Below are 27299 nucleotides of genomic sequence, written 5' to 3'. Positions count from 1 at the left end.
TGTGTTGATGCTCTTTACCATTTGGTATGTTTTTGGAGTGGCTGGTACTGGTTGTTCCTTTCTATGTTTAGTTACCATTTGGTCTGTTTTTGCAGTGGCTCATGCTGGTTGTTCCTTTCCATGTTTAGTACTTCCTTCAGGAGTTCTTGTAAGGCAGGTCATGTAGTGACGATATCTCTCAGCTATTGCTTGTCTGTAAAGGATTTTATTTCTCCTTCACTTATGAATCTTAGTTTGGATGGATATAAAATTCTGAGTTGAAAGTTATTTTCTTTCAGAATGTTGAATATTGGCCCCCACTCCCTTCTAACTTGTAGAGTTTCTGCTGAGGGATCTGCTGTGAGTCTGATGGTTTTTCCTTTGTGGGTGACTTGCCCATTCTTTCTAGCTTCCCTTAGGATTGTTTCCTTCATTTCAACCCTGGTGAATCTGACAATTAGGTGCCTTGGGGTTGCTCTTCTTGAGGAATATCTTTGTGGTATTCTCTGTATTTCCTGGATCTGAATGTTGGCTTGCCTTGTTAGGCTAGGGAAGTTCTCTTGGATAATATCCTGATGAGTGTTTTCCAACTTGGATTCATTCTCTCCGTCACATTCAGGTATGCTGATCAAGCATAGATTAGGTATTTTCATTCTTTTTTCCTTTCACTCTTTTTTCTCTGATCTTGCCTTCTCGTTTTATTTCATTTATTTGATCTTCTATCTCTGATATCCTTTCTTCTGCTTGATCGATTCAGCTGTTGAAGCTTGTGCATGCCTTGCGAAGTTCTCATGATGCGTTTTTCAACTTCATCAAGTCTTTTATGTTCTTTTCTATCTCGTTATTATACTTAGCATTTCATCTAACCTTTTTTCAAGGTTCTTAGTTTCTTTGCATTGGGTTAGAAGATGGTCTTTTAACTCAGATAAGTTTGTTATTATCTACCTACTGAAGCCTGCTTCTATCAATTTGTCACACCCATATTTTGTCTTGTTTTGTTCCCTTGATGGTGAGGAGTTGTGATCCCTGGGAGGAGAAGAGGTGTTCTGGTCTTTGAAGGTTTCATCCTTTTTGTGCTGTTTTTTTCCCATCTTCATGGATTTATCTCCCTTCAATCTGTGAAGCTGTTGATTTCGGGAGAAATCTCTGAGTCGACGTCCTTTCTGTTGCAGTTGGAGCTATATCTTTTTTGGCCTGTAGAGGCGCTGCTGGGCTGCTTCAGATTCAGTCAGGTTGCTGGGTGGGTGGTCTTCCCCTTGGGTTTGTTTGCAGGTAAAATTAGCCCCACCTTCCCAATGATGTATCTCCTTCCCTGAGTTCGATCTTCCTGGTTGGGGTCAAACTGGTGCATTTGCTGCCAAGATCTCTGGTGTGCAGTCTTCACTTTGAGTTTTGTTGGGGTTGGGGCCTGCCAGGCCTTATGACCTGTTTCTCTGCTTTCACCTCTGCCTCTTTCTATGAGACAGGTTGTTCTGTCCCATTGGCGCTAGTCCAAACTTCTGCCCAGGTCCGATGGGAGCTATCGCTCAGATTTGCATTGACAACCCATGGTGTCCCTCAGACTGGCGGGGGTTTCTTGAACTGTTGGTTGCAGGAGGGATGAGGTAAGCACAGGATCAGAACTGGAGCATGGAGGGGGTGATATCCCTGACCCGCCGAGCTGGCTGCACGTTCCAGGTGGGGACGCGCCCTGGCCTGTCTTGGTTCATTATCCCTGGGCGTCTCTCACCTGCTTTGGCTCCCTCCCTGGGCTACTTTCAGAGTTCTTCCAGTCCCCCAAAATGAACCCAGCACCACACTTGGAATCGTGATGTCCTCTAGCCCAATGTGTCTCATTTGCTGGGAGCTGCATTTCAGTGTTGCCTCCTCTTGGCCATCTTGGCACCACCCCCCCCTCCAAAGTATTTTTTAACATATTATATTTTTGAAGCTTTACAAAACCTTTAGAATATCCCCAACTTATCAGGTGATGGAGCCAGGGCTAAGAGGGCTGACCCTACTTTTCCACAGTCCCTCCACTCTTAGGTGTCACAGGTGGGACACAACCACTAGTCTGTTGGATACTACCAACCATATCCTTAGTCATTAGTCTCTTACTTCCCCTTATCATATGTGTTATGATAGAGTGGGCGGGTGCTAAATATAAGAAGAGCATACAGTAATGACACTCAGCTGAAGGAGGGTCAGATACCACTGAGGTTTTCACATAAAAAATAAACCCTGGTTTGATATTGAACCAAGTGTGGAAAACAGACAAAATGTCAGAAGCTCCAGAAAGCCCAGAGGCATAGAAGAACATGAGAATACACACTACCAGTCCTCACTTGCAGGTGTTTTCAAGGTTGAGGAACCTCACAAGACAAAGCTGGAGGGGACAGCAATGGCTACATCTGTGCTATAGTTTGGATATTTGTCCCCTCCAAACATCACATTGAAATGTGATCCCCCATGTTGGGGATGGGGCCTAGTAGGAGGTGTTTGGGTCATGGGAGCAGATTCCTTAGGAATGGCTTGGTGTCATTCCCATGGCAGTGAGTTCTTACTCTATTAATTCTGGTGAGAGTATTGATGATGAAAAAGTGTCTAGCATCTCTCCACTCTCTTTCTTGCTTCTTATCTTTCCATGTGATCTCTGCATATGCTGGCTCCTCTTTACCTTCCAAGCATGAGGGGAAGCAGTTTGAGGCCCTCACCAGAAGCGGACACTGGTGCCAGGCTTCTTGTATAGCCTGTAGAACCATGAGCCAAATAAATCTCTTTCCTTTGTCAATTACCCAGCCTCAGGAATTCCTTCAAAGCAACACACAACAAACTGACAATCAGGAAGGGTCTGGTATACCAAGCAATGGAGAATTGAAAATGTCCTGGGAGCCCCAGGCAGACCCTGGCAGATTATATGTAAGAGGATAAAATGATCTGGTTTACATTTTCCAGGGAAATTTCTGAAGCAATTTGGGAGATGGAGTAGAGGTGATGAAAGTGGAGAAGGAGGCATTGGCAGTGTCTCACAACAACGAGAGTGTTTATAAGAAGTAGTGGTATTCATAAAATTGTGATGCTATATTCAAAAGTAACACGATGGGGAAAATTTGACAGAGTTAGGGTGGGAGTGAGAGAAGCTGAATTGTTGGTCTGGTTTCTGATTTTGTCTCCTGTAGTATTTTTCTTTTATCAGTCTCAGACCCTACACATCAAAGCCCCCCCCCCACCCCTCCGCTTATTGCTGCTCTACATGCTAGGCTCAGTAAGAGTTTATCTGCCAGCAGCATGTCCTTTGCTGAGTCTCCTGGAAGTCCAACCCATAGGAAAACCACTGGCCTTCAACTCCTTGTGGATTGGATCATGATGGGACTGGTAATTGGTAGGATGGAGAATCCTAATAATTTAGTTCAGAGGAGAGGAGGTGCTGGTTCAGAGAGGCAGAGTGCACCAGTGGTGAGATTCTCAGACTTTTGGGATATTATTAGATTGGTGCACAAGTAATTGCAGTTTTCACTATTACTTTTAAATGACAAAAGCCACAATTACTTCTGCATCAACCTAATAATAAACATTGAGATGGAAGTCAGCAGTGATCTGTAATTTTGATGAATAAAGCATTCAAAATGGGAAAAGAAACCACTCCATCATGTATGAGTTCCCTCATATCATAAAATAAAAGGTACTTGAGTAATATTCCAAAAGAAAAAATAATCTCAGAATAAAGGGCACTACTTCACAATAAATGCATTTTACTATAAACTACATAGCTGCTACTTTTCTCATTTACATTTTGGAAAATAATTTTGCAGATTGTTAGGACAGAAAGTAAAGTGTCAGAACACCTGGTTCCTGGCAAGCTCAGCTACACTCACTTGGTTAACATGACTCATCCTTTAGGACACAGCCTAAAAGCTATTCCAACCCCCTATGTCTTAGTCAGGCAGCCATTCTCTCTGTTCCCTCAGCACCTTGGACTTCTCCGTAGCAGCAATTAGCCAGCTAGCTATTTATCTTGCTGCAGGAAATTCCAAACAGGCAGAATCACAGGTGTCTTGTGCAATGTTCAATGTTGTATTTCTAGCACCTAGGACTGTGCCTGGCATATAGAAGGCAGACACACACACTCATGAGAAACTACAGAATGAATAGTCACTTCCCTAAGATCTTCTCTTGGGGTACCACAATCGCTGTTTTGACAGCCTCCGAAAATCGGAGTTCATTTATTTTATTTTATTTCTTTTAATGTCTTTTTTAAAATTTATTTTTTATTTTTTGTAGAGACGGGGTTTCACCACGTTGGCCAGGATGGTCTCAATCTCTTGACCTTGTGATCCGCCCACCTCGGCCTCCCAAAGTGCTGGGATTACAGGCGTGAGCCACTGTGCCCGGCCTGAGTTCATTTATTTTCAAATCAGCTATTAAGGCATGAGGAATCTCTTGCTCAGTAAGGAGGTGTAACAATGGAAGCCATATTGTGTTCAAAAGCAACACAACAGTAATGCAATTATCTGATTCAGATGATCATTTTCGCAACAACTGTACAGTTCAAGGGCCCATAGCTGTCTTCCCACCACCTCACTTGCTTCTTGGAACACCAAAACCACATTTGATAAATAGCACAACTGACCACACTGAGCACAACTCACTGACAGCCCTGTGACTTCTCTTATGCTCAACACACAAGGAAACAAAGACAATCACATCTATTTCATAAGCTGTATCAGGCACAATGTTTAGGTACAAGGGTTATTTCAGAAGACAGCATAGTTTGGACCTAGACGTTAGCCATGTAGGCATATAACTGATGTGAACACTAACTGAAATATATTAACTTTAGAAAGGATAAATCGAGAATTACATTATCACTAATATGTGTTAAAATGACAATATCTAAATTTTAATCTAGACCATAGCCCCATAAAAATCACTTAACTTAGGCAAAAAAACAAATTTATTTAAAATTAAAGCAATACTAGCATTACAGTAGATGTAGGTAGGTCTCTCTGGATGAGTTAATAAGACTAATAACTTCTCCAAATTTGGGTCTCCCTTGGGGTTAAACAGAGACAACTCTTAGAGAGGCATGTGATGATCAAGGACTTCAAGTATAGATAGAGAAGTGATGCTGGGAAGCCTGACGTTATATGTCAGCCTGTCAGAAGTAGAATTAAATTCAAATTGATTTTTGGAAAGAGGATGCCACATTGGAGCCTGAGGGAAAATAAAATAGCAGATATGTAGGCTGTCCCAGTATGGGGTACCATCATCGCAAGGCCACTGGGGGATTTGAGAAATATGAGTAGGATTTCTTTTTCAACTTGTTATAGGTCATACTTGTTCCTTTATCACCACACTGAACACTGTACTCAAATAGATATAGGGACTGGTCAATCCTTTGAAGGCAAGGACTGTCTCTTACATCCCTTGGTGTCTCCAGTGCCAGTACATGGCTTTATTTGCACCTTTTAAATATTAAACCCTTCCTTTGTATTGTAGTTCTAGTTCCCACAATCCTGGAACCAGGATTCCCATGTCTGACTGGAGAATATCAGTGCATGAACAAACCTCAAATCCTCCCATTTTACAGATGAAGAATTTGAAATGAGAGAAGAAAAGTGTCTTACATCATGCTGGCCACCAAGTTCCTGGAAGAATCTAGTCACTTCCTTCCTCATGCTTGGCCAAACCACTGGCAAACTGTGTTTTTCTACCATGGATCCTCATGGGAAAGAAACCTCCTCTGCGTCTCTATTACTTCATGATTTTGTGGAGTTATAATCACCATGGCCCTCTGTGGGCTGGAAAAATCATTCAGTAGTTAGAAGTCAAGCTCAAAGCTAAGGGCTGCAGTTGGTTGGCTGAATTCATACAAGTCTGGAATCACACACATCAGAAGCATGATGTAGAGACACTGCTCCTCCACCCTCTACCCTTCACTACCAGACCACTAAAACAATCTAGAGCATGGAAAACAAAAAGAAGGAGAAGCAAAGGAGAAAGGAAGAAGACAGGAAATGCTCTTCTGAAAAATGGAGAAACATGAGCATATTCTAGTTATGCAAACAAATCCGTGAACAAAATGCACTGCTGTTCACACACTAGTTTTGTGTTTTCAGCAAGTGAGAATGGAGGTGTGGAGGTTTCCTCTCAGGAGGTGGAACACTGCCCAGCAGTGAGTTTGGAGGAACAAGCTGAGCTGCAACTTAGGAAAATGTATTTCAATAAAACAAAATGTACTGCTGTCTGTCAGTTCAACCCTCTCTCGCACGCCCGCCAGCTTTGTTTCCTAACCTGGAAGGGCATCTGACCAAGTGCGGAGGCTGTCATGAGCGGTCAGTGTCATCAGTGGATGCAGAAAGGAAAATGAGAGTGCTGAGTATGTCAAACCCAGGGTGGAAAAAAACCAACTGCCTCCTGCTGAGGCCCTTGAAAGGTCACCCAGTACTGCCATCCATCCAGGCAGCTGGAGATGGGACAGGGAACACATTTGGGAAAGGGATGAGAGAAGGCGTACCTCAGACCCTGGCATGTTCCTGTCTTCTCCCCGCAAAAGTGTCCCAACTCTCATCTGTAAACATTGAGACTGCAGAGTGTGCTAGGGTAAGAGTCCCAGGCCAAGAGAGCCTTGGTTTTTGTAGTCCTGAGCACACTATGAGTACCCTCCTGGCTTCCAGTTCCTTCCCTACTCACACTATTCAATGAGCCCCAACTTGCAATCAAAGACATGCCTTTGCTTTTTGCTGGAAATGCTTAAACTTAGTGTGGTATGCTGCTTATCTCTTGGGAAAATGAATATATTAGCATTCAGTTTGTAAGGGACTTTTGGAATTTAAAAAAAAGATTTAACAAACGAAACCTGTGGGTGATAAAATAAAAGGGCTTTTGATAGTACAGAGGGGTCGATTAGGTTATCTCTGTCTCTTACTCCCTCACTGAGATTGTAGTGAGGGGGCTCAGGATTGAAAGGGGCCTAAGAATTTGGGGATATGCACAATAAGAAGTCAGAAGATCTATCAGAGAAGGGAAGTCCCCAAACAAAAGCAGGAGTAACAACTGCTATTTTCAGAGCTCACTATGTGCCACGTGCTGTTCTAAAGGGTTAACTGTGTATTATTTCCTCCAATCCTCTAAACCAACCAGTGCAGTAGACTGCTACTTTCATCCCTGACTTTACAGAGGAGGCAACTGAGTCTTTGACAAAGGAAGAGACCTGTGCAAAGTTATGGAACTGTTAAATGACTTGACTGTAGTATGCTCTGTCTCCAAAACTTGTATTCTTATTTATTTGCTAAGCAGTACTAATCTTCCACTGTTCCTCATGGGTCACTGTTTTGAGCTCCTTATTTACTTCATCTTTAGGGGTCTTGAGCAGTTCTTCTTTTAATTCAGTTCACCCCTCCGTTCTGCTCTTAAGACCAAAGTGGTATGTATGCAAGCCTCACAGATGGAACTTGTGAGTAAAGGTGGACTTCGCTCAAAAGAAAAGCATGAAGAAAACCCAGACTGAATCAGAGAACACCGAACCATACGTGCAAGTATGCCTGCATCTGTATGTCTGTGCATCAACCCTCAAGCAGGCATGAGGGCTGGAGACGGTGGAAACATACAGAAACTTCACCAGTCTGGCACATTTCTCATTATGATCCATCCCAACATTGCCTGGAATGGTTTTGTACAGAAATATGTCTTTTAACACTGCCAGTCATTTGGGTCATTTTAAAAATGACCCAGTGTGCAAATTCAATAACTCAATGAGTTTGATAGAAGTTATATGGTCTTTATTTAAAAATACCAATTCTGTGGCTAGTCCTTTTAAAAACAAGTTAATATTTTGAGAATGAAAATAATCTTAGTAAAACAGCTCTTGATTTGTATATGGCAATTTCATCCAGGCCTTTTTTATTTTTATGAGCCTGTAGGAACAGTCTCTATAAGACAGTGCTGACAGGGAGGAGATGGTGTCCACATGTGCTCACAAGAAGGGAAGAGACTTTTCTCCAGCACCTACTATGCTCCAGACATTGTGCCATACCAGGTGTCTCACACAGATGACTCCATTTGAGTGCCATGATGTGTCACAGGATAGCTGCTATCACTCAGTTATTACAGATGAGAAACCAGTGACTCTTATTGAGCAATGTGCCAAGGTCAGTCAGCTAGTGCAGAGCAGAGCCAAGATTCAAACCCCGGTCAGTCTCTAGAATGCATAATTTTCCACTACACCAGACCTGACTCCTGTTATTGCTTTAATGAATATTAGTCACATTAAATAAACCCTGATATTCTGATTATAAAATTCCAAGCAATTTCTTTTACATGGTTACTGGAAAAGAATGAACAAAGTTACTGAAAAAAATAACAATGCCCCCTTTCATCTTCATGCTGGTTAACTCTTCCCAGAACTCTTTCTGGGATATTATTTTATGAGACCCTCATGGCAATTGTGTGATCCAGGCAGTCAGATATTGTTATTCCTTCTACATAGATGTGGAATTGGAGGCTCAGAGAGATTAAGAGACTTGCCCAAGATTGCACAGCTAAAAAACTGCCAAGCCCAGGTTAGAATCTATTTCAACTGAATTCTTTCATTCTAAATCAGCCAGAGTCTTCAATGTCTACAGTCTGAAGAAAAAACTGTGGCATCTCGCTGCATGAAGCCCCAACCAGACTCTATCTTTCTTGCATCTTCTCAACACCTTCCCGCTTTAATTTCTTTATCCCATTAACACTACATGTCTTGCCTTACCACCAGCTCCTTTTCATCATTACAAAGCCTGCCCATGCTAGAAGACTATCATGTCCCTTCTCCATCATTAAACCTTTCCCAATTTCTCCAAACCACAGTGATCCTGCCCTTTATCAGAGCTCATGGGAGTCTTATAAACTATGTGGTTTACAAGGAAATTAGTCATCTGCCTTCTTGCCTTCTCTTGAATGACTGTAACCAAATGTCATGAAACCACAGCATACAAGCACCTTGAAGACAGAGATTATATCTTGGACCCCTACAGGATTTATCGCAGTTCTCTGGATACTAAGGTGTTTTAATAGAATATGGATGATGGGTAAAAACATAAACATACTAAATATAACCTTTCCAGGTTTTAAGCTGGTGTCTAAAGTATCAAGGCAATATAGAGGGCAGTTGAGATACTTTGGGAGTAGGAAGTGAGACCCTGGGTCTCCGTCTCAGCTCAGCCCCACTCTCACTGTGTGGCTTGTGTCAGTGTCTGCCCCTCCTTGATGGCTTGGTGTCCCCATCTGCAGCAAGAGAGAAGTGGACCCATCTACAGTTCCATTCAGCTCTGAGAGACCCTCATTCAGATTGAAAAGAAAGAGGAAAGTAGGAAGTTTATGCTCCATGAGATCAAATCAGAAATTAAGTAGGAAACCCCACCCAGAGAGGACAGATCGTTCAGTGGGCCCTGATTAGAGAAGAAGAAGAGGCTGAGGGAGGCTACAGCTGCCAGCAGAGGGGTCGGGGCTGTCCCCAAGACTTATCACAGCCCGTCCGTGAGACTTCCAATAACTTCCAAAAACAACAGCAACAAAAACCTGGCCTCAGGAGATTGCCCTTGTTACATTAAAAATATATTAATAATAAAGAGAAGACAAAGGAAATATTTCCCAAATAATAATAAAGAGAAGACAAAGGAAATGTTTCCTTATGAGACAACAGCGTGTAGGGAAAGTGTCTTTTTTTTCCACCCATCCCATTTCACATGAGTGGATATTCAGGAACAAAGGTGAGTTCACTCGAGGGTACCAGAGCTTGCGGTTTGGAAGGGTCCAAACAGGAACCTGGTTGGTTTGCTGCAATATCCTCTCTCAGTGAGATAGCTACAGTCTAGTGTCAAATGCCCGCGATTTCCTGACACTGGTGCTATCTATTAATATCCAGGTTTTCCATTTCATTTGTAAAAGGGTGTGTGAAGTGCATTCTACCTGTGTATAGACATCTCTAATGGCTGCAGATGAAGTTCTGCCTCCCTGGCTGTTCTCCACCACTGTAGAGAATGGCCACGGTTCACTTGGAATATCTTTTTCTAACTGGCCGGTCTCATAGAAAGACGTTTACTGCTCACACAGACTGCTCGTCCCTGCTAGTACTATGGACCCTTCCTTTGCACCAGTGATTGCAGTGGGGTGTTTACTTCTCTGTCCTACCCACTAGGTGGTAAGCTCTAGGAGGGCAGTGACTGGGCTGGTACAGAGAGAGCATTCAAGAAACATTTATTGAGAGAAGAAAAGGACAGAAGGCAGGGAAAGTGGGAAGAAGGTAGGGAGGAAGGAAAAGAGGATTAAGTCTAACATTAAAGTTTTCCATGAGATGAACTAAACTTCTCTCTGCTCATGGTTTTGATCTCAGTCATAACGACTGACCCCTTACACTCCATGCTGTCTTCTGTACACCACTCTTCACCCTCTCCACTGCCTGGCTTATGCCCTACCCTCTGCATAGGCTGGCTGGCTCTCTGCTCTGGACATTCTTTGCTTGCTCATCCAGAACCACTCCCCACCCTGCTCTGCGTCCTTGGGAGGCTGGCTTCTATTGCATCAACAGGTTCCTTTGTTTTGTGACTTCCAGTTGGATTCACCAAATGGGAAACACTGGCAGCAGACTGGCAGGCAGAGAGAATGACAGCGTGGAATTTACTCTCCTGGTTCCCTTCTCCTTATCAGGTGGCTATAGGTTGGCTGTTTCCCTTGCTGAGGGCCACAGCTGATCCCAGGAATCCCTCTCCATACAGCCCTTCTCCCTGGACCCTATAACCACTTTTTCCTCTTGCCCCCACAGGCCAAGGGGAGAAATGGCTCTCCATGTTGCCAGCCTGTAGTATGGTGCGAGGCTTTGCTGGTTGTCCTCAGTCCTGCCTACAATATTGTAAACAGCTTCTTCTTGCAAATAGCCCCTCCTTCAACGCTCCTTAATTATTCTGTTTGAATGTGCCATCTGTTTCCTGCTAGGACCCTGACTGATGCAGTCTGCATCTTTACCTCTCAACAGGCCGCCTATTCTCAAATGCCGACTCAAATCATGCTTCCTCCAGCTGCTTTGCCTTGTTTCCCTAGTCAAATAAATCTCCGCTTTTTAGGTCTCCGGTCCTACTGTGTGTCTGTAAATTTAAAAATCAGAGTTTCTTATGTTTCTATATGACTTTCCCACTGAAGTGGAAGCCCCTCAATGGTGAGGAGCATGTCCAACCCATTGCAACACCCCCAGTGAAAAGCAGAAAGGCTGGTGGGATAGACATGCCCAATGAATGCCTGTTAAAGAGAAGAGAAACAGTCAGTATTTGGCTTTCTGTCATGATATGGAATAAGGTACTTTTGTGCAGTGCTCACCACCAAGGCCACAAGGCCACCCTCTCCACCAGCACTGTAATCCCAGCTATGGCCTCATTACGCATGATTATCAGTACTGACTTGCATGCCTCTGGTGATGGGAAGCTCACTCACCCATCTAACTGGAGATGATATCATCTATTACTCAGCTCAAAGCTGCCTCCTGCCTCCTGTAATTGCAACACTCAAGTCCCAGCCATGGCTTAGAAACCATATAGAATAATTCTGCGACTTTCCCACCAGATAGGCCTTCAGAGCTTGAAATGTATGTGTCATGACCATGTAACCATGACCCTCCCTCCCTCCTTTCCTCCCTTTTTTGTTTAAATTCACAAAGCAAAAATTTATCTGCAACCTTCCACAGGTTTCTGTCTGCACACAGGAGAGCTGATTCGGCCAGAACCCAGAAAGCCCCAGCCTCATCACGAGATGACACGTGGTCTGGTGGGCCTCACGCAGGGCACACAGCTTTCCCAGCCAGCAAACAAACAAGCCCTGGTCACAGCGGTCATAGCTGGCACATGGTCACTCACAGACACTCTGGGCACGCATTCCCGTGACTTAGAAAAGAGAAGGCCTTTGGAACCTGACAGTGTTGTCTGCTGATTGTGAGGTATCTGGAACCTGGGGCCTCATGGCCCCTCCACAGCAGCATGGTGCTCTGCAAAAGCCAGCTACTCTTCATCCTGTCTCAATGGTACATAGTTTTTTCCCCCAAAACTTTAGTAGAGCCACTCTTCCTGTAACCTGTCTTTTAATTCTGCCTCTTATTGATCCTTAGATTAAAACATATTCTCAGCCGGGTGCAGTGGCTCAAGCCTGTAATCCCAGCACTTCGGGCGGATCACGAGGTCAAGAGATCGAGACCATCCTGGTCAACATGGTGAAACCCCGTCTCTACTAAAAATACAAAAGTTAGCTGGGCGTGGTGGCGTGCACCTATAGTCCCAGCTACTTGGAGGGCTGAGGCAGGATAACTACTTGAACCCGGGAGGTGGAGGTTGCAGTGAGCCGAGATTGTGCCACTGCATTCCAGCCTGGTGCCTGGTGACAGAGTGAGACTCTGTCTCAAAAAAAAAAAAAAACAAAACAAAAAAAACAAACATATCCTCCTTCCATGGGAGCTTTGGACCTAGTAGTCTTAGGTTTGAATCCAAGCTATTGATTTATTAGCAGAGTGATCTTACGTAAGTCCCTTCATCTTTTTGAATCTTAAATTTTCACAGCAAAACAGTGTGCCCAGCTTCCGGGCACTTGGTAGGTGCTGCATAAACGTTCGTTGCATGAATGAATGAATGAGCAAATAAATGGATGTACAAATGGATGGATGACTTCCAATTATGCCCATTCTACCCACATCCACTCTGAGCAGGCACAGAGGTACCTCTTGGGAGTCCTGTTTAGTGGCGCACACTGAGCACAGACTTGCGCTTGTGATTTAGACTAATGATTTTTTTGACCCATGAACTTAGCTAAGTCACTTCACTCTGAGTTTCCTCTATTTCCCGTCAGTCAAATGTGAATGTTAACCTCTGTGCTGACTCCTTTGCCAAGTTCTGGAAAGGCCCAAGGAGAGCAGAGATGACAATGCACTATGACCTGGAAGAGACCGGTCACACATCAAGGCTTCTCACATGGGCTGCTCATGTCTTGGAGCCAAGGTGAGAGTCCAGGGGCCCTCCTGGTGCCAGGAAGCTGAGCTGAGGTGCTTTCTGACTTTCTGCCAGTCAGGGCATGCTTCTGCCAGCATCCTCATTCCTTTGCACATAGGTATTTTGTTCATACACGGGAGGCCCTTGCTCTTTTGAGAGAGACATAAAGAGAAGAGTCAGCAGAAAACCTGCAGAGGTCGGCAAATGTGCTCGAGCCATCAGCAAGTCCAGGGTCCTGTGTGTTGGACAGAATGAAAAGTTCAGTGTGAATCTGGGGAAAACAAGAAAGTGGATATTAATGGTCTCTGGCTTGAATCTAGTTCCTCTAGGTCCCACATTTAATAGAGGTCACCACTGAGTTCACCTTTGGGTTCTACTTTGGGATTATTGGTTATGGTAGATAGCAATGGTAGAGGCTAAGTGAAGCATTAGACTAAGGACCCGTTTTCTGTCCTCTTTTTAACAGTAGATGTGAGAAGTTTTCTCTGCCTGGAGTGGCCTCCTTTCTTCCTCCACCCAATCTCTGATGCCAAAATTACACCTATTCTTTTTTCAAGTAAATTTTATTGTATATCTTTAAGGCAGTCATGATGTTGTGGGATGCATATAGATAGCAAATAGTTTACTGTAGTGAAACAGATGAACATATCCATCATCTTAAGTCACCCATTTTCTTTTGTTATTTTGTGCCAAAAGTAGTTAAAATCAGGTTAGTTAGCATGAATCCCAAGTACAGTTCAACTTTATTTCCTATAGTCCTCATGCTAAACATTAGCCCTCTAGACTTGTTCCATTATGTCGATTGTATTGTTCTTGTTGTTCATTAGATCTCTAGATTTGTTCTACCATCCTGCAAATTAGGGCTATTCCTGAAGACCTTGCTCAAATGTCACCTCTCTCAAGAGGGCTTCCCTGATATAGCCAAGCTGCAAGTCAACTTTTTCTCTTTAATCACCTAAGGCACTCCCTAAACACAGCACACTACCTTTCATTAGACAATAATGACAAACATACTATTGAGAATTAATGATGTGATATAAGAGAGTGTCTTCTCTCTATCAATCCTCAGAGCAACTTGACATAATAGGTGCCATTATTTTCCCCATTTTACAAATGAAGAAATAGCTTCTAAGAAGTTGCAAAATGAGGAAGTCACAGAGAGCTGAGACCGTGGGGCCAGATTGTGTATCCCTGTGTGGCCCCAGATCTTTGGGCCCATACACCAGAACGTTCTCTGATGATTAAAGGGTTTCATATTGTTTTGTCAGTATGGTAGCCACCAGCCCCATGTGGCTAGAGTACTTGAAATGTAGCTAATGCAGCTCTGGAACTGGATTTTGAGTTTTATTTAACTTTGACTGACTGAAATTTAAGTAGGCACATGTTGCTAGGAACTACCATATTGGACTGTGTGACTGTCACCCACTCTATGTCATACAACAGCTATTTGTACTCAGCTCATATCACCCAATTTAAACTCAGAACTCTTTGAGAAGACAAAACTCTCAGGCTTCCTTCATAGCTCCTGGTAGACACTCAATGAATATTTTTGTAATAAACTGTGTTTGCCTATGGTCTCCACAATGACCTGAGTAAAAGACTTGCCTCAATCATGAAGCTGCTGGGTTAACCAGAAAATCCGTGTATCACCCACAGACCTCAGATGCCTTATCTTTAACATGGAGGACAGCAAGTTCAGCTTTCAATTGGGCATCTTTAGCCCAGTAAGGCCTTACCTGTGTGGAGAGTCGGGGTCAAAGCAAGTCTGAGTGACATCGGTGATTTCGGGATCACAGCACTCTCCGCCATCAAAGTTGAACCGTTCATAGTTGCAGTCCATGTCACACACCCCGTTCTGCTGCTTCTTCAGGAAGGCGGGGTGGCGCAGGCGGCGGCAATCCCCGCCATCGTGGCCGGTCAGCGTGTGGTTGCACTCGGGGTCACAGTTCTCATCCCCGATCTTGCTGACATCACAGTTGGCCAGGATGAGGCGGTGGCGCAGGGAGGAGTTGCTCACCTCCAGCACCTCCAGCTCCCAGGAGATGTTGTAGTGCCTGAAGGTCTCGACCAGCTGCTGGTGCTGGAAGTCCACCTGCTCGCGGGTCACCATCGGGTTCTCATGATCGTCATCGTAGAGGTTGACCACGCGGTAGCGCACCACCTTGGGCTGGCGGAAACTCGGGAGCTGATTGTAGCTGGTGATGACCTCTGTGTTGTCACACAATGTCTGTCCACACAGAGGAGGCTCCAAACTTATGTCCAGCAGAAAGCCGTGGGCATTGCTGAATTCCACTTTGGGGCGGCTGCTCTCCTTCATGGGGGACCAGGAATGCTTCAGATTGTCCCAGTTCTCCTGGAGGAGGAGCTGAGGTAGAGCAGTGTGGGTGCCATGGGTCTCCATGTCAGACAGTATCTCCCGCTGAGTTCTGGCCACCTTCCACAGACTGAAGTGCTCAATGTAGCCCCTGTAGTTGTGATTCAGGGCATTGCCCCCCAGCATAAGCACTTTGCACTTCTGAGTCAGTGGGCTGAATATGCCACCCACTTGCTCCCCAGAGGTGGCCACCTGGGCACCGTTCACATAGAGCTTCATGAACTGCCCATCGTAGGTGGCAGCTAGGTATACCCACTGGCCTGGGAGGTAGCTGCGGTGGGCATTGATGGTGGTCACTTGCCGGGCCCGGTCTGTCTTCAAGGAGAAAAAGTAGCGTGGGTCTGTGTTGTCTTGGTCACTGACGGTGTGAATGCCCACGACCCATCCTCGGTCACGTGAGGTATAAGAACATTTGTCATACAGCCCTATGTGGCCCCAAAAAAGAAAGATGAATAAATAAAGGATGGAAAAGGAGTGGGGGAGGGGTTAAGTTATTTTTCTCTGATAACATTTGTATCAGATTATCCTAGACTCATCATTTTCCAACTGCTCTGTGGGATCCTAGCAGTTATTAACGGTGCCTCTGGGACCACCTCAAGGGCAAGGCAAGGGCTGGGGGATCCGAGAGGATGAGTAAGTTGGGTCTGGGGCATTCTCATCACAACTGTGACCAGTGAAGTTTAACTTTTATTGGCTTTGAATATGGAGCATAGAAGAAAGACTTTTGTCTGAAGAAAGGGTACTTCACCTAATGAAAATGCAACAGCAATAATAATAAAAATCTAAAAATCATCAGTTTTGCAAAGCTGTTAGAAGGGGAAGAGAACTTTGTAATTAAGAGTATATTTTAGGCTGGGAGTGGTGGCTCATGCCTGTAATCCCAGCACTTCGAGAGGCCAAGGTGGGTGGATCACCTGAGGTCAGGAGTTCAAGACCAGCCTGGCCAACATGGTGAAATCTTGTCTCTACTAAAAATACCAAAAGTAGCCAGGCATAGTGGCTGGTGCCTGTAATCCCAGCTACTTGGGAGGCTGAGGTTGGAGAATTGCTTGAGCCCAGGAGGAGGAGGTTGTAGTGAGCAGAGATCACGCCATTGCATTCCAGCCTGGGCAACAAGAGCGGAACTCTGTCTCAAAAAAAAAGAAAAGAAGGTATTTTAAGTGTAAGATAATACACAATGTGAAAGGAGAAACAGAGGGAGATGATAATGAACAGAAGATGCTCATTTAGAAGAGAGGTCCCTACCATAGTTACTAGAACTTTGAGTGTTCATCTGCCATTAGCAGTCATTAAATGATCAGTGGCATAAAACTGTCAGGCAAGTTAGGGTATAAAAATGAGGGACAGAACTGAAACCTGGAACTTTATTCTCTAACAGGAATCTTGCCATTTATCCCCAAAGAAAGAAAATATACTTCAGAGCTAAACTAAAAAGGTTTTCAAAGATCATCATCTCCAAACCTTTCATTTGACAGGTAAGAGAGCTGATACCCAGAGAATGGAAGGCATTTGTCAAGTCACAGAGTCATTGACAGTTCTCCTGTGTCCTGATTCAGCTAGATTTTTACTGAGGTCTATATATAGAAGCATCACACATATATATATGTGGAGTGCCTTCTCAACAGAAAAACATGTTGGGTATGCCTACATAATAGTTAATAATAATGAACAAAATCTCCCAAGCCTCTATGGCAGGCTAGACGTTGTGCTAAGGTCTGTATATGCATTAACTTAATCCATGTAATATCCCTAAGGTAGTGACATTAAATTTCTCATTTAACTGATGAGAATATGGAAGTTAAAGGAGATGGAGAGACAGGTTGAAGGTCAACTGCTTGGTAAGTGGATCTTAGATCCATCAGACCCTTGGATTCACTGTCCTGGGCACTAATTCTATAGCAACTCCCCCTGCCTCACCAAAGTCATCAGGCATCTGGACCACGCCACCTACCTAGGGCATGTCACAAATTTGAGTTCGAGAGCTGAGGAAGTGCCAAGGCAAGCATCTCTATAGTTACTCTGGGAACCCCAGGAAGCAGGTTAGCGGATTCTCTCTGGATCTAATTCTCTTTATGCTCACCAACTCCCATTTCCTAGCCCTTCTGGAATATAACCAGTGTCCTTGGCACAGACAAAGCTGTTGGATGGGGAAGAGGACTTTCTAATTAAGAGTGTATTTTAAATGTCAGATGATGTATGAGGCCAGGTGGGAGAAGAAAGAGAGGCAGAGGAGAGTGAATAAAAGATGCTCATTTAGAAGGACAGTGTCTACTCTCAGCTGGAGAATTGTTGCGGTCACCATAACTCTGGGAGTGCACCTGCCATTAGTGCTCATCAAATGAGTATGGAGAGCTTCCAGCAAAATCAATAGAGGAGGCCCACACAGTCTTCACTCCTTTGTGGGCAATGGAAGCTTAGAATTGGTGTAAATCTCTTTGTTAGCAGCTGACATGACCAGCAGTCTTCGCCCAGCATCTATGCCAACTGACACCTCACCTCCCACTTCCTGCTCAACAGTTTTTCAGGAAATGGCCAGAGTCTCCTTACAAAGTCATCCTGCTCTTACCGTCAGGCAATCTTGGTGAAGCACCAAGTGTCTCCTCTGGGTCCTGATTCTCTATCTGGTAAAGGAGGGGGTTAACTGAAGGTTCATGTCACATACTAGGTCCAAGTTTAATTTACTTTATTCTAGATTTCCCAGTGACTAACACACAAGGTACCTCTTTCTAGAAGTTCTTCCTAACTGCCCTGTGAATAGTGATTATTCTCTTCTTTAAACTCTTTTTACTTTCAGAAAACTCGACAAGTGCTCTTTGGTTTTGGAGTTGCCTGTGTTCTCACCATTATCCCCTCTCTGCTAAACTATATTCTTCTTGAGAGCAATGGTTGTGTTTGTGTCATCCCAGCAACCTGTCCAGCTCCTTGCTACAGCGGGCATGGGATTGATTCTAAATACAGCAGGAGATGAGAAAAGATAGGCATTTTAAGGACAAACAGAATCAAAGGCATTAATTTATGTCTCTATAACTAAAGTACAGGCAGAATCAGAGGATAAAATGTATTCTTGGTAAAGTAGAAAGATCAGGATCTTTGGACTCAGGGTGATTTACTTTGAATCTTGACAACAGCAATTACTAGTTGTACATCTGGGGCAAAATCACTTCACCTCTAAGCTTTAACTCCTTCATCTGTATCTCTCTTTAAATATGTTATCGTACTTAAGACATAGTGAATATGACATCTTCTGCATACAATGGCTGTCCAAATGAGCTGTTAAGATGCTGGAGGGTTCAGGAGCAACGTATAGGATGAAAAGGAGGGAGGAAATGATGGGAAACAAAATACAAAGGCCAGAAAGACACTGCCCTGAAGACATCCTGCCTGATATATCAAGAAGGAAGGCTCAAAAAAGCCCAGGCCCTTCTCAAACCCACAAGCAAACCATTCTTAGAAATCATAGATCCCATCAGCTTAGATGATATCAGGAGACTACATATTAAAAGCTGCCTCCCCACTGACTCCTTCAGAAGCCTAAGATTGAATTCCAGATTTGAAGTGAGTTGCCCCAGATCTATCTGTTGCCCATTATGGGAACCAGTGAGAGCAGAGCTTCCTGGAGCCACGACATTCATGCCCTTCACCACCTCTTAGCTCATCTTCTCTCTCTCTCTCTCACAGCTAACCCTATTCCTCATGAAAAGAAAATGAAGGGTCTTCTAATGACAAAATTAAAATCTGAAGCAAGATCCTTTTTCCCTCTCTCTTTTTCTCTCTCTCTGCAGGTTTTTATTTTGCCAGGGGCTCCCAGTCCCTGGTTTTCCTGTTGCCTTTGGAAGGCAGCTAGTCTGGTTAGCAAGGTAAAATGTTTACTCATCTGTAGGGTGCTCTCAGTTCAGAACCTTGATGGGGCTTGGGACCCGGGCTCAGGTCACCTCTGTTTGCAGTTGAGAGAAGGGGTAAGAAGTGAGAAAAGGCAGATTCTACAGAAGAGCTAAGAAATAAGGGGTGGCTTAGCCATGGGAGGCAGAGAGGAAAGGCAAAGAGAGGGTTTTCAGTGGAACCAAAAGGAAACACATTAAGGGAAATGAGAACCTTGAAGCAATTGCTTCAGAAATTCAGAGGGAAATATTCACCTGGAGTGTAAGTAGTGAAAGAAAATCACTGAGCTTCAGAAAGGTTGGGGGAGTATGGTGGTGATGGGGTTTCATTTCTGTATGAAAATAACTGAATCAACAGTAGCCTTATTTTAGGGTCTGAAAGGGAAGCATCCCTGTACCACCAGCTCAGAACAAGAAATTTGGCACCAGAGATTCAGGTTTGACTTCCCAGGTAACCGTGCCTGGGACAAGTCATACCACCTCCTTCATGTTGCTGACCCTCATTTCCCTTCTCTGTAAAAGGAGGGGTCTGCCTAATAATGGTCCCTTTCTAGAATTTAAGAGCTCTTTTGTTCACTGTTAGAATGGTTCCCTATAAGTAAAAGGTGCTCGAAAATATGTGTTGATTTGAATTAGATGCCCTACGTCATTCCCGATTCTTTCAGGCTTAGATTCTGTCTCTTCTGAGGATCTCTATACAGGACACAGAATGCTGTTCTCTGGAGCACACAAAAGAATCCCCACATCTCCACACTGCCCTTCCCCACAGTACTCCGTAAAGATAGAGGCATAGTACAAAAAAAAAAATTGGTGCAAGTTTATCTGAAGTCAGCACCATCTGTGTGGGACTAGAGGATGATCCCAAGGGATACAGTCCCATGTGGCAAGATGGAAGGCCACACGCAATTCTGCACACGATCTACCTATAATTAGCATAAGTCTGTCTCAATGCTATAAGCACATAGAACTAGACAATGAAGGCATGCAAGAGCCCCTTTATAGAAGTGTGTCTGGGCACACTGCACAGAGGGAGAGGTTGAGGGCCAGCAGGAAAGGAGCCTGCCCTTGTCCTCCCATTAAGGCACCATCCCTGGAACCCTGGCCAGCTGACCTTTCTAATGCACCCCATCTTTCTGCAGCTAGGCTTGATGTGAGAAGGGTTCCATGCCCCACCCCCCAACTCCAGTAGCTTGATGTCTATTTCTTTTCATTGCCTCTTTTTCTTCTCATCTATCCATTCAATCTCATCCAGAAAGAAGAACATCCACAAGGGAGAAAAGCTCAAAGGCATGGAGGGAGTCTCTCAGAACCATGGCGATGGCTGTACAGAATCCTCTGGGCATTAGGGGTATTCTCTAAAGATCATTGCCTTAGATGTTACTCCAAGGCAAATCTGTCTGATGACCTCATGCCACCCAGGGATCAACAAATATTCCTCTTTAGGAGTATTCATCATACTCCTGCCTGTCCTAAAACTACCTCATCACTGAGTAATTATTCATTCAATATCTGTGCTATGTGGCTGTGTGCTTCATTTATAAATGCCCAACATCCAGCCTGAAGCCTGGTATGTTGTAGGTGCTCTGTAGAGTTTGTTTTTGAAAGTTAAAAATAAAGAAAGAGAGGCCAGGCATGATGGCTCATGTTTATAATCCCAGCACTTTGGGAGGCCGAGGTGGGTGGATCACAAGGTCAGGAGTTTGAGACCAGCCTGGCCAAGATAGTGAAACCTTGTTTCTACTAAAAATACAAAAGTTAGCCAGGAGTGGTGGTGGGAGCCTATAATTCCAGCTACTCAGGTGGCTGAGGCAGGAGAATCACTTGAACTCAGGGGGCAGAGGTTGCAGTGAGCCGAGATCACACCACTGCACTCCAGCCTAGGCAACAGAGTGAGACTCCATCTCAAAAAAAAGAAAGAAAAAAAAGAAAGAAAGAAAGGGAGCAGGGTGATACTTCCTTATTTCCGCCTTCTCCATAAGAGTATGTCACCCTTTATTGAGAACTAACATTTACTCAACATTAATTACCTTGTTTAATCTTCACAACAAATCTATCAGTATTGTTCACTCTTCAGAGTAAACTGAGGCTCAGGATAGGGAAATGGTTGCCCAAAGCAACGCAGCTCAGAATCCAGGTCTATAGAATTCCCACACCCAGACTCTTAGTCATGGTCACTACATTAAGTGCCAAAGGCCAAATATTTTGTTGTAGGCTGTTTAAAGGTATGGCCCCCTCTGGAAATATTTCTGTAAGTTCTACAGCATCAACACAAGCAAGGTGAATAGAACTGAAAAGCTGGTGTCTTTATCATTCTTCTGTCTGGGCCTAAAAATAGTTAACTAAGAATCAATGGTTTTTTACTACCAAAGAGTAATCTGTTCCACTGGGCTCATCCTACTTTGCTAGAACCCAAAGTTTGCCCTGGCCTGGTTGTCCAGGTGCCTTCTTGAGCTCGCCCGTCAGCATCTGGACTTCCGTGACCAGCCTACTTGTCTGATGGCTTCTGACCCAGGTTTCCTCTAACTTCCAACGTCTACACTAATTTTTCTTTCCAAGCTTGCTGCCACACTCTTGGCTGCCTCCCATTTTCCTTTTCCTTGTGATGGACTAGATTGTGTTCCACCAAATTTCACAGGTTAAAGATGTCATCCCCAGTATCTTGGAATTTAACTGTATTTGGAGATAGAATCTTTAAAAAGATAATTAAATCAAAGTGGGGTGATAAGGGAGATCTTAATCCAATTTGACTGGTGTCCTTATAAGAGGAGGAAATTAGGACACAAGTCCTACAGAGAAAGATACAAGGAAAAGATGGCCATCTACAAACCAAAGAGAGAGAGAGAGAGAGAGAGCAAAGTCTCAGAAGAAACAAACCCCCCTGACACTTTGATCTTGGACTTTTGATCTCCAGAATTTTAAGAAAGTAAATTTCTGTTGTTTAATCCAGCCAGGCTGGAATCCTTTGTTATGACTGCCCTAACAAACCATCATTCAACAAGTTTTCTAAGCTCTCCCACTGAAATTTTTCTCAAATCTCTTCTATCTCCTAATGCCTATTCCCAGTTCAGAATATGTCTCTTGTTACAATGCAATATCTCAATTTACTCAGTTGCTGTTTTGAGTAGAGCAGGTGTATTAGAAAGGTAGCAAAATTGGTGGTGTGGTCACCACAAACAGGAAACATTCGTCACTGGGAAGGGGGGCTTCTGGATTTTGGAATCACCTGCTGTGTGTTGGGCATGTGGGCAGCAACTTCCCAGTCAAGGTGTCTCCTAGAATCCTCACAGCAACCTGCTACAATAGGTACTATTTACAGATCAGAAAACTGGTGAGTCAGAGAAGTGAAGGCCCCTGACTAAGGTCCCACAGCACTAAAGGGTAGGAAGGACTAGAATTTGAGTCTCCTGATTGCAAATTAGAAAGCTTCTCCACAGCTGAGGGGGCTCCAGCTATGCTTTCTTCCTGTTGTCTTGCCTAGAATGCTTTCCTGTGAAGCTTTAAGTCAACATAAAATTATCTCTGATAACATTTGACTTTCTGTCATCACTGCCTAGGGGGGATAATTAGCAAACGATGACAATTTATATGCAGTTTGTCTTCTCTCATTGGGAGAGTAGATATAGAAGGAGAAAAAACTCTACCAGGACATTTCTGCTGTGAAAAAGTAGTCTTTTAAAATAAGTAATGATAATAATAACAAACACTTTCTGAAAGCCTCTGTAGTAATCTGTTTACTAAGCACAATCTAAGTGGGATTTATTAGTATTCCTGTGACAGATAAGGAAACTGAGATGTACAGAGGTTAATTGATTTTCCCTCCAAGGATCCCAGCAAGGGATTGGGAAAATCACGTTTCTGATTCTTATGTCTCTCACTCCAGAGCCAAAGCTCCACCCCAAGATGCTTTCCTTCAGTGGGAATGGCTCTCAATTCACCATGAAGGCTCTAATGTCTAAGTCTGCCATGCTGTGCTATTGTCCCTGGGTGAATAACTCCCCATTCTGACTTCGTCACTTCCTTTCCTTAGAAGATGGGAGTGTTAGACAGACCACATGGTCACAGTGGTCCCTTCCATCCACATTCTGTGACTCCAAGATCCCAGCGACTCCAGGTATCCCAGCCTGGGCTCCTCCTGTGGGAGATGTAAGGTCATTGCGGGGCAGGGTAAAAGGCAGTTCCAGGCCCTTCAATTAAAGGATGCCCACTAGCTGTGGGATATCTGCCAGGAGAATACAAGCAGAGGTGAGAGGATGAGGGGATGAAAGGGGGAATTTAGGTCAACAATCTGGTTTCTTTCATGAGGCTAAAAAAATTAAAAGCTAAAGGTTGGAGCTGGTCCCTTTTTTGTTTTGTTTTGTTTTGCTTTCCCTTCCATGATTTAATCGCTAGTATCAACGCCACAGAGGAATGCTTGAGAGAGCAATCCTATGGAAAGCTTTTAGCTGTCCAGAGGAGAGTGATTAAAACAGACAGATTTGGGTTAAGTATACCCATGGTCCCCGCACTTGGTTCAGTCGGGGGGAGACCCACCAAAATGACCTGGAGGACTCAGCACCATCAGGCATTCAGAGGAAGGCTGGGAAGGCACTGAGGAGGGTACTTGGGGGTACTGCTCCTCAGCATCCTCATCCCTCCAGGTCCACCCTGGGTTAAAAGATTTGCCTGAGGCTCAGTGGAAGGAGGAGGCTTAAAGGGAGACACACAGGACTGGAGGATTGTACCAAGGTATACTGGGTTCTGGACATCTCTGTGTCTTGTACAAGAGAAGCAGTAGTATTGAAAGTAACCACATGGAACAATTCTCAAGGTCAGGGTTAGCTCAGATGTTTTTCATGTGTTGCCCATGCAAGTGTAGGAGGAGGACCAGAATTCCCTTTGCAGGACAACATGGAGCCGTAGAATGGGCACCCTTGATGGCACCTGTGTCTGCTCTCCTGCCTGCATTCTTTTTCCTTGCCAGGAACTGTTATCTGAAAACCCCCTGACTACTACATAGGTCTGCTCACCGTTTTTTACTAGCTGTGTGACATCAGACAAGTTAATTCACCTCTCTGAACCTTAGTTTTCCCACATGAACTCGACGATGAAGAATCTTGTTCTGTATGCTTTGCAGATGTCTTTTGAGAGAGAAAAGAGATAAACGTATGCATATTTCCTTGTAAACTATGTAAGGCTATCCAGATGTGAGGTAAGCTTGAGAGTAGTATGCCTGAAGGCTCCTGGAACCCATAAGTTTTAATAATACACAGACTTATGTAATGCATTTGGGATGGCAACATTCTCTTGAGGGTTCAACGTGCACCTGTAATTCCCTCTGGCTCTTGTGTCTCCAGCCTTCCTTCTTTGCTCACGAGTAAGCAGTCTGCATGGACGTAGAAAGGTCAGGGGATTACAGGCCAGTAAATCTGAGTTCAAATGCTGGCTCTGCCATTTATTAGCTATGGATGAGAAAATCAGAGCACTTTTCCCAGTATTTGTCTTTGCTTGTGTATGTGTTCATGCACATATGTTTAAAGTTTAAAACAATATATCACATATTGCCTAGCATAATTGTGGTGCTTAGTAGGTGCTTAACAGACTCTAACTGAATGAATGAGCTACATGTAGTTATGTGGATACTATAGCATTCTATCCGCAAGTTCACAGGCTAACAGGAGAGAGGGACATTTATCTTTCCAAGCTGGGGGATGAGATACATTTTCAAATATCAACTCTGCTACCATGGAGCAGAGATTATAACAAGTCATAAACTTGGTCTGAGCTATTCTTCTCTTACTTGGTAAAATGAGCATCCTATTATACACCATAAAGGGTATGAAAAAACATATAGTTGGTGCTAAATCCATCATCATCAACATTATTGGGAAACTCTTCTAACCAGCCCATGGTCCAGAAGTTTCATCCCTCCTTGATACAGCCTGTGAAGCATCACCAGATTCATCCTCCTAAAATCCTACTTTTCACTACTACCCCAGACAGACAAACCTCTTTCTCTGATGCCCTCAGAATAAAGACCAACCTCAACTTTGCATTTCAGAAATTGGTCTCATCCTATCTCTGAATGTGTAAACAGACTCTGGTATGATTTCCTCACTTTGGCCCACACTGTTTCCTACAGGTGTAAATGTCTCCCTATTATTTCTGTCCTTTCTCTTTTCTGATCTTCAAGACCAATGACAGTATTATTTCTTCTAGCAGACCTTCAGTCTTTATGAGTCTCCATCATCAGTATATAAGTATTGATGAGTACCTGCTATCTAGCACAGATTTAGTCGGTCATTGACCCAGGCATCTTTCTGTACCTGCCACAGGACACTTGAGTTGTTTCTTCATAGTTGACACAGGTAGTTGTTGAGGGCGCAGCCTCTCTTTTCACCTAAGTCTTTTTGAAGGTCCTCATACTGTTTTTGGTTGTTTAGTTGTTGATCTAATTTTTTTTCACGGCAATGATCACTGTTGATAATATGACTCATTTCTGAGGTCACCCTCCAATGGTTCTCTCCCCCACTAGAATGTAAGCCTCATGAGGGCAGAGAGTACATGTCTGTCACTACCCTGTATCACTACGTAGAGCCTCTATCACCACCTTGTATCACTATACAGAGCCCTCCGTATAGTAGCCAGGACATAAGTCCTCAATAAATATTTGTGGAATGAATAAACAAATAAAATATTTATGTGCCCAAGGCTATGAGGAATCCTGCTTCAGGTGGATTTTTAGGTTTCAGACAATCTTTTCTTTTTCTTTTAAATTTGTATTACTGTTTAATTGACCAAAAAAAAAAAGTATCTTTATACTGTACCACATATGTATGCGTTATGGAATGGCTAAATTGAGTTAATTAAGTATGCATTACTTCACATGCTTATCAGAGTTTTTGTGGTGAAAACACTTAAAATCTATTCTCTTAGCAATTTTCAAGTGTGCGATATTAACTATAGTCATCATGTTGTAAAATAGATCTCTTGAACTGATTCCTACTGTCTAAGTAAAATTGTGTATCTAGTGTTCAAACACTCCTCTTAGTACTGGAGGGAGCCCTGATTTAGAGGCAGGAAGGGGAGTCCTTGTTATATCATATAAGCCCCTTCAACTTCCTGGCCTTTGATTTTTCCATCTATATAATGGAAGGTTGGCATCCGTGGTCATTAGGCTTGGATGTATAAATAGTGAAAGAAGTAGCAGGGAGTTAGGAAAACAAACTTAGCTGTGTGTTGGCGAGAGTAAGCTATGTGACTTTAGGCAAGTCACACTCTCTCTCTCAGGTGTCCATTTTCTCATTTGTGAAAGAAGGTGACTGTGGTAAAATAAATTCTAGCCGTCTTCTTAAAAATGCAGAGAAAAACATTTCTATGTGGAGTGTAGTAAGACACAAACTTGCGCTTTAATTTGCCACTATTCATCCTGGGCAAATTTCTTTTCACCCATGGTCACTTCATGACTTTCATGGGCTCCTTCTTCCATAAATAAATAAATAAATAAATAATATATATATATATATATATATATATATATATGTTTCATGATTGCATTGTTATGAACATAAATGTAATTGAGAGGCTGGATTCCTTATTATAGATGTATTATTATTATATTTTTTTTCTTCTCATTCTAAAAGAAATTAAACCACATTTGTAGCTTAACAAAAATACTGTAGACCTCAGGCGCTGTGCCGACTGTGTCTAAGGGATGAGTCGTCAGCCTTGTTTTCATCTTTGGACCTTGGTTCCTCATCTGTGGAAGAGCACTGGGAGGAGGAGGCACTGAGCACCTGTAGCCAATCTAAGGAGCCAAGAGAAAAAGATTCCCACATGGGCAAGTCAAATGACGTAAATTGCATACCTAATGCAGGCCTACAGCAAGTTATATACAAACACAGCCCAGACGGTGTGGGCTGAGCTCTGAAGACAAAGCTCCTCTCTCGGATGAGCCTGCCATCACCTCATCTTGGCCCACACAGCCTAGGATGAGCCTTTCCAGAGAGAGATGGCAAAGGGAGATAAGAAAGGGACAAGGCCAGACAGGTAGATCGCCACTTTGCATGGCTGGTGTCCTCCAGAATTACCCTTCTAGGCAGGGAGAGCAAT

General features: G+C 43.6%; 1 protein-coding gene across 1 annotated transcript in view; it reads right to left on the bottom strand.

Annotated features, from left to right (window-relative positions):
- PAPPA (pappalysin 1) overlaps positions 1 to 27299 on the bottom strand; it is a 255350-nt gene that overhangs the window by 208055 nt on the left and 19996 nt on the right. The window contains exon 2 of the mRNA XM_017504315.2: positions 14696 to 15758. Coding sequence (XP_017359804.1) covers positions 14696 to 15758 — 1063 coding nt within the window. The remainder of the gene's footprint in view (positions 1 to 14695; positions 15759 to 27299) is intronic.

The sequence above is a fragment of the Cebus imitator genome, unplaced genomic scaffold, assembly GCF_001604975.1.
Source record: "Cebus imitator isolate Cc_AM_T3 unplaced genomic scaffold, Cebus_imitator-1.0 Scaffold320, whole genome shotgun sequence".
NCBI classification, from domain to species: domain Eukaryota; kingdom Metazoa; phylum Chordata; class Mammalia; order Primates; family Cebidae; genus Cebus; species Cebus imitator.
This window is presented reverse-complemented; position numbering and strand designations above follow the sequence as displayed.